This window comes from Corticium candelabrum, chromosome 4 (genome assembly GCF_963422355.1).
Source record: "Corticium candelabrum chromosome 4, ooCorCand1.1, whole genome shotgun sequence".
In the NCBI taxonomy this organism is placed as follows: domain Eukaryota; kingdom Metazoa; phylum Porifera; class Homoscleromorpha; order Homosclerophorida; family Plakinidae; genus Corticium; species Corticium candelabrum.
The window spans coordinates 3,380,939-3,389,346 of record NC_085088.1 but is presented as its reverse complement, the minus strand read 5'-3'; the positions used below and the strand labels follow the sequence as shown (position 1 = coordinate 3,389,346).

At 42.9% G+C, this 8,408-nt stretch overlaps 1 protein-coding gene across 1 annotated transcript; it reads left to right on the top strand.

Annotated features, from left to right (window-relative positions):
- The first annotated feature begins 7,276 nt into the window (after positions 1–7,276).
- On the top strand, positions 7,277–8,022 carry LOC134179051 (uncharacterized). Its single transcript, XM_062645955.1, has one exon. The coding sequence runs from the start codon at positions 7,630–7,632 to the stop codon at positions 7,969–7,971; it is 342 nt and encodes a 113-aa protein (XP_062501939.1). The 5' UTR covers positions 7,277–7,629; the 3' UTR covers positions 7,972–8,022.
- Positions 8,023–8,408: the final 386 nt, after the last annotated feature.

The window sequence follows — 8,408 nt, the reverse complement described above, 5'->3', positions numbered from 1 at the left end:
GTGTGTGTGTGTGTGTGTGTGTGTGTGTGTGTGTGTGTGTGTGGTAAAGAGAGCTTTCGTCGTAGTCTGCAAGTGCGTGCTGCGACAGTGGCGTAGCCAGACCTAAATTTTTAGATGGGTAATATTAATATTAATATATAAATAAATTAATATCAATGAATTAACATTTAACATTGAATATTGATATAAACTTGCCCACCCAACCGCTATTATTGAATTTTTCTAATATTCAAGTTTATGTGCGCTACATACGTGCCTTTCAAGCCAATTGCTTCATACAATAGTCAATACGTCTGTGTTATTCTAATTTTAGCCTTCTCCCTTTGTCTACTGAGGCAAACTTATCTATTGTCATATCAAACGTTAACCAGTTACAAGACAAGTCTTTCTCAATTAACAAAATTGCCAGGTCGTTCATTCTGCTGTCGCTCATTGTTGACCGTAGGTAAGTTTTAGTCCTCTTCAAGTTTGAGAACGATCGTTCACAGGTAGCCGTACTTACACCTAGTGTAAGAGCTATTGTCAACAGCTTGACAATAATGGCAAACCCCTTCTTGTTGCGATTCAAATGAAAAAGAACATCAGAAATGCCTGTTAGCTGCTTGCCTGAAAGGATATGCATAGCTTGTTTGCATTGCTCTTCCATCAGTGCTGTTTTGTTGACACCATACCTAGTAGCAAGTGGCATAAGTTTCTCTGAACTAAGGAAGTTTTTCCCAGAACGAGGAGAACAAGCTTGGATAGAATTCATGATTTCTCTATTTTCTTCTGAAAATCGTCGTTGTAAATTGCCTACCCATGAATCAATAAAAGGATTGTAGACATGTGCTCGATAATAATGTTTAGTAGTGGCTTCTTTATTTTCTTCAGTTGAATCATCTCCGGCTACATCTCTCTTCCTGTTGTATCCAACACTACTATATCGGTAAGTAGTCGTTGAGAGTTTCGTTTCTTACCCTTGTGACGTACATCTACAACAGCAATCCCCAAACGCTCAGCCAAATCAACAGAAGCCTTCCAAGTTCTCTCCCATTCTTTGTCACTTCTGCTGCTACGAATAGATGACAGGACAGAGTCAACAAGTTCCGCTGCAGATGCTAGATCAAGTGAGTCATCTTGCAGTTGATCTGACAGTCCTTTGGTTATCGAAAGTCCCTTGACGAGTAAAACCAATATGAATATAAACCTGAAGGTCCTGACATGTGTCAAGAGACCTCCTGCTTCGACTCTTCTCTTACTGTCTCTGTCGTTCTCAGTAAGATCCTCTAAAGTAGCAACTATTTCTTTGAGTGATTGCAGAACTCCAGATACAGCATCAAAGTGGCATGCCCATCGAGTATTGCTGAGACTCTTGATACGCAATGGTTTCTTTATACCTGCCACCCTAAGGACTTCCTCAAACACAGGCAGAACAGCAGAAGATGACAAAAACAGGTAGAGCATTTGATAAACAGAGAAGAATTCGCTGACGAATTCCACGTTCCTTGAGCAGTCCACAAGAACTAGGTTTAACCTATGCGCAAAGCAATTCATGTAAATGGCTTGAGGACATAACTTCCGAATCCGTGCTTGAACCCCTGACAATCGACCACTCATCACAGAAGCTCCGTCATAAGATTGACAGACACACATTGCGAGAAGTAAATTGTGCTGTGACAAAGTGTTGGTTATCAATGTTGAAAGTTGTTTTGCTGTAATGTCATGAGCAGTGACGTATGTCAAGAAACTTTCATACGCTGCAGAGGCCTTGACATATCTCACAACAATTGAAACCTGCTCCTTCTTGCTAATATCTCGTGTTTCATCTACCATCAAAGTAAAGTGTCCACTGTTTCTCACTTCTTTACAGATCTTGTTTCGCACGAGTGATTCCATTACCGATAACAACTCATTCTGAATTTCAGGTGAGCGATAATGTGAATTCTTGGGTAATTTTCCAATCTTCTGTTGCAGACGTGTGTCATGATCTGACAAAAGATCCAGTATTGCTCGAAAATTTCCTGGATTTTTGAATCTTCAGTTTCGTCATGACCTCTCAAGGCTATCCCTTGTTTTGCACAAAGGAGGAGTATGTCAATAACAGTTTTCAAAAGATATCTATTGTATTCTATTCCCTTTTCTGACACCTGAAGCGTTGACTGAGACACAATATCTTGTATTGTGTGACCCTTTTGTGCAGATTGACAATACTCTTCCCATGCAACAAACGATGATCTGTGAGCAGATGAAAGTTTGTGTTTTAACAGAGAGTTGGACTTCTCTTTGTGACCATATGTCTTCTTCCAATTAGAAAATCCTGTCACAGTAAACGCTTTGTCAGTGGTCGAGCTTGGAGCAAAGTGACGACAACAGTAACAGTAGCAGGCATCATTCATCACTGAATACTCCAACCATTTGTATTGGATATACAACTCCCTTTCGAAATGACGCTCTCGTTTCGAGTTCCACACTGCTACTACTTGCCGCCTCGGAATCCCCATTGGTCGAGTCAGACATCAGTCACGGTAGTAGCAAATGTGACAGATTCTTGTGAAGTCAAATCAATCCTCTCTAGATTCTGTTCGTCTGTTCTTACATGGGCAACCTCAATTGACTCGCTTTTCCTAGTAGTCATAAAATTTGTGGTGTTCATTAGAGTCTACAGCTGTAGCTTAGCTAATTAGAGCTATATATGGGAAGTTGCAATTGCATACCTCTTCTTACTGATCTGACTGTCCCAAAACCATTCAAGAGGCTTACTTCGTCGCTTCTTGGAGTTGGACTTTGAAAGCTGATGAAGACACGTAGACATAACCGTACTCGTGGTTGCAAATTCCCGGAAGTGTCATCAAACCCCGTATTCATCTAACCCCATATAGACGATATTCGGGGGGCGGAGCTTCCAGAGTATGCGCAACCTCGAGGGTAACACGCACCTTTCGCCGATCTCGCTGTACACAAAGTCCACGTTTCCGGGTCTGCTTCTGAACCGCAGATCATCTTGCCGTTGACTAGGCTTTGTAAGTAAGTTCACTACTTACCATTTCGTGCATCTTGTGAGAGACTTTGCCTGCGTAGAGACGTGTAGTGTAATGTAGTGTATGGTCACGTGATACTTCAGCGATGTATTTAGCCTGCAGCGCTATAATAATAGCTCATTCTTGATACCCCCACTTGCGCGTGCCAAAGACATTACATTGGTGACAGGATGGACAATTGTGTACCTACAGCCTTTGGAGGTTATGATGACTTGCTGGTATTTCTGGATCGTGTTACTGTCTGGTCACAGTTGAAGGGTTTTTCTGGAGAAAAGAAGGCTCTCGCCCTAGCATCACGATTGGAAGGGGCTGCATTTGATAACTACCGACGCCTGTCGGTGGACGACAAAACAAGTTTTGACGCAATCGTCAGTTCGCTAAAACGTGAGTTTCTACGTGGCGGAGCAGATCGCATGCAGGCAGTCACTGACCTACGACGACGAAAATGGGCTGTTACTGCAGAATCTGTTGGTGCGTTTGGTCATGATGTTCAACGACTTGTTCGTTTATCTTACCCTAGTTTTGACGTGGATTCGGTAACTACAGTGGCTCGAGACGCGTTTTTGGAAGGGTTGCCGCATGAGTTCCAAGTTCAGCTTCGTTTGAGTGGAGATACGGCTTTAAAATCAGTGGCAGAATTAAGTGAAGAAGTACATCGTTTACAGATAGCAGGTATCGGTGAGAGAAAACCAAGCGGGACGATGCCGGCACTTTCACGGGATTTCAGTCAATCGTCCGGTTCCAGTCATTTGTCAACCGGCGAAGATACACGATGTCATAATTGCCGATCATTAACATTTGACAGGTCGGCGGATGCCGATGGTGTTGGCCATGTCAGTGCGGTTGATTCGGTTTCCGGTAGCCGACAGAAGTCTCTTTGGGGTCGCGGTCGCGGTCGACGACGGAAAGACTTTGGAATGCAGAAAACATCTGGCCGATTTTGTTTCATCTGTGGCGATTCTAACCATATTCGTCCCAATTGTCCTCATTTGCACGATTGTCATCGGTGTTTACGTCCAGGACATGTAGCCCGTAATTGCACGGCACAGGCTCCAGTACATCGAGATAGCGGTAAGCAAAGTCACGTTACAAACCTGACAACTAATGTACATGGTTTCATAATGGTGACAGCTATAATTGGTAAAGAGAAATGCCCTTTCCTCGTTGACACGGGAGCTGATGTGAGTTTAATAGGCTATGATGTCGTTGAGGGAAACAAGTTGGCAATGACACGGCAGGTCGCCCGCCAACCGGTAATGGTCGATGGCACGATACTTAGATGTGAAGGTATGGTGAATGAATTTATCCAGCTAGGATCTCGTGGTATTCGTGCCTCCTTTTACGTGGTTAAAGGAATTCCTTATGGAATATTGGGAACCGATGTGTTGTCGTCTCTAGCGGTACAGATTGATGTGGCCAATAAGAAATTGTGTATTGACGGAGATGAAGTATCAAGTTTCGAGAAGGTTGAAACCATTCAACAATCTGTTCAGCTGGTAAAATTTGGGCGAGTATTTGCACCGGTCCACATGACGATTCCTCCAGGACAAGAAATGACTATATGGGGTCAAGTTTATTCTGCCATACCAACGGAATGGACAGGTATTATTGAGGTAACAGAAGATTTGTGCGAAAGATCTGGTTTGTTGGGTTGCGATACGATTGCAGTTGGAGGTAATCAAAAGAGGGTTCCTGTCCGAGTTTGCAATTTGACGTCTTCCCCTATAGCAGTGTATAAGGGACAAAATATTGCAGAATTTTCGGAAGCGGCCGTTGTTAATAATCAGAATGGAATTGAACGTGGTACATCCCCAGATGTAGGGAGTAAACCTTGGACGGAGGTAACTTTTGGAGACAAGTTGACGCAAGTGGAAAGGACTCAGTTAGAAAGATTGCTCAAGCGTTATCGTACTGTATTTTCATATGAAGGAAATGAGGGAAGTGCAAAAGGAATGGAGCATACAATTCCGTTAACAGATGATGCTCCTGTTACATGCCGCCCTCGTAGATTGCCGACAAAGTGGAGAGCGGAAGTTGCAGAAGAGGTGAGAAATCTTCACCAACGAGGAGTTATACGTCCTTCAACGTCTGCGTTTGCTGCACCAGTATGTCCGGTACGACAAAAAGATGGAACTTTACGTTTGTGCATTGACTATAGAGCTCTAAATGCGAGAACTAAAGATACGGCTATTCCCACGGGAAATCTATTAGAAGCTGTTGAATCTATGGCTAGAGCACGGTTCTTTAGTAAAATCGACTTAGCGCATGGCTATTTCCAAATACCCATTGCAGAGAAAGATAAAGAAAAGACTGCTTTTAGTACACAATCCGGATTATGGGAATTCAACAGAATGCCATTTGGACTAAAGGGAGCACCAGCTACATTTTGCCGTATGATGAATTTAATCTTAGGTCATATGTCACCATTACAGCTAGTGCTATATATGGATGATCTGTGTGTTTTCTCTGACTCGTTTCATTCACATTTAGAACGTCTAGAACAAGTCCTTCAGACATTACAAAGTCATGGATTGAGAGTCAATGGAAAAAAGTGTGAGATTGGTATGACTGAAGTTGTTTTTTGTGGATATAGAGTGAATGCAAATGGCCTTAGTCCAAAATCAGAAAAGACAGTGGCGATTGCCAAAATTCAGAGACCGAGTTCAATTAAAGAGGTCAAGTCATTTTTGGGTATGACCGGTTGGTACCGACGTTTTATTCCGAAATATTCAACAATTGCTAAACCACTTACGTCGTTATTAGAAGGTGACAAACTTTTTCATTGGTCTCCTGAATGCGACAGTTCGTTTGTTACTTTGAAAAAGAAGATAATGTCTGCTCCGGTGCTAGCTCATCCTGACCCATCTCAGATGTTTATACTTACAACGGATGCCTCAACGGTAGGAATTGGAGCCGAATTAGCACAAAGCACTCCAGACGGTGTGAGACCTGTAGCTTATTTTAGCAGAGTTCTGACCAAAACAGAAAGAAAGTATTCTACCTATGACCGTGAGTTTCTCGCTATAGTTATGGCGGTACGACATTTTCGACACCATTTGATTGGAACGAGGTTCATAGTACGAACGGATCATCGTCCCCTCCAATTTAGATCGGTTGTTAAAGACCCTTGGGGTCGAAGAGCCAGGTGGATTGCGGAGCTGGAAGAGTACTCGTTTAGTGTAGAATATATAAATGGTGAAACAAATAAAGTGGCCGACGGTTTGAGTCGTTTGGAACCTCAGGATGAGTACTGGTGCGAAAACGACATAGAATATGGTGCAGTCGACAAGATAATTCCCGACTGTGCTGTGAGGTCGTTATCACAAAAGTGTGTTGCCTGGGCTGAAGATGTATGGTCAGCAGATAAGTTCAGGGAAGCACAAAAGAGAGACCCGTTGCTTAACAGAGTGTACGACCTATTGAAAAAGAATATTTCTGTTTCCGCTGCAAGCTTGTCTTTGGACATGAAGCAGTTGTTTAAAGAAGAATTACACATTTCTTCAACTGATATTCTGTATAGAACAAATCCTGGAGTTGGATCACAAATTGTGGTACCATCAAAGTTAATTCCAGAGGTTCTTAGACTGGCGCACGATGAACATTTGGCAGGTCATCAGGGTTCTAAGAAAACTTTGCTTCGGGTTTTGAGTCGTTTTCGGTGGCCAACCGTTCGTAAAGATGTAGAAAACTACACGCAATCTTGCACTGTTTGTGCTGAAAGAATGCCTGTCAACATTAAAGCTCGAGCTCCCCTGTTGGAAAGACCGTCATCGGCAAAACCATTTGAGGTTATTGAAATGGACATCAAAGGTCCTCTACCGAAAACCGACGGCGGATATCAATACATTTTTGTTATACAAGATGCCTTCTCGCGGTATGCAGAAATGTGTGCCATACGGAGACAAACAGCCGAGGAAGTTTGTGAGAAACTACAAGAATGGATTGGAAGGTATGGTATTCCAACACATTTTCATTCAGATAATGGTCATCGTTTTGTAAGTCATGTCTTTAAAGAATTTTGCAAACAATACGGTATTCGACATTCGTTTTCAGCACCTTATCATCCACAGGCTAATGGATCTGTTGAACGTCTTAACCGCTCTCTGGGTGAATCTTTGTCTAAGATGGTTGCGTCACACCAACGAGATTGGTATGACCACCTCTTTGCGGCACAATTTGCTCACAATACAGCATACCACGAAACCATGGGAGATACACCTTATAGAATCGTTTTCAAAGATTCCCCAAGAACTATGTTACACGTAGCAGCGGATCTGGTATATTCTGAGTCAACAGATGAACATCAACTACCTACTGTGTATGCTGACCAAGAACAGGAGAAAGTTGCAGAAATGTACACTAATGTCGAAAGTAGATCCAAGCAGATGAAGGAAGCTAGACAACAACAATATCAAAAAAAGTTCGAAATTTTCGTAAGTATAAGATCGGTAACCTGGTATGGATAACAGCAACGTCTCGACGGGTGAAGAAGTCTCGATCACTGTCTCCCAGGTGGATAGGTCCCTATACAATAATTCAACCTTTGTCGGATGTCGTCTATTTGCTGCAAAGATGTCGCGGAAAGAAAGTTATTTCTGTTCATCACGATCGGATGAAACCATACAAGTCAAGGCCCGTACATCTCACATCGAATGAACGATCGGAAGTGATATGTCAACCGATTGATAATCTCCAACACGATAAGACGGATCCTGGACGGGATAAAGGGTCCAAGGAATGGGAATGTTGTTCAGGAGGCGTTGACCAACCGGAGAATGGCAACGATGACGATATGGACCAACTGGAGAATGATAACGAAGACGGTATGGGTGAAGACCACAATGGTGATGATGCAGTTCGAATCCAACGTCCCGTCCGCAATCGACGTCGCCCACAGCGATACGGAGATTACCTAATGGATTCCGACATTGATTCTAGTATGGACTCTGATTAAGTCTATTCGCTAATTAAGTTAATTAGAGAAGGTTATTTTAGACACTTTTTAGAGGGGGAGTGATGTAATTAGTGTATGGTCACGTGATACTTCGGCGATGTATTTAGCCTGCAGCGCTATAATAATAGCTCATTCTTGATACCCCCACTTGCGCGTGCCAAAGACATTACAGTAGGAAGCCATTTCTTGAGTACGGCTTCTCGAGGGTAAGAGACTGCTGTTCAAGCTGAAGTTGCCTGATTCACATTCTGAACAGATACACGTGGAGTGGAAAGACAGATTAGTCATTTCCTAGCAATGGAAGTTTTATCAGGGGAAGATTTTGTGGTAGGGGAACCCATTCCGGGTAACCGAACGTGACGCACTGTGGCTGAATTATATCAATAGAATAACTTGTTTCCCCCATCTAGCGTTCCTGAACTGTGAAACTGTGTATC

Excerpts from the sequence above, each read along its gene's own strand:
- LOC134179051 (XM_062645955.1), top strand. The coding sequence starts at position 7,630 with ATGAAACCATACAAGTCAAGGCCCGTACATCTCACATCGAATGAACGA.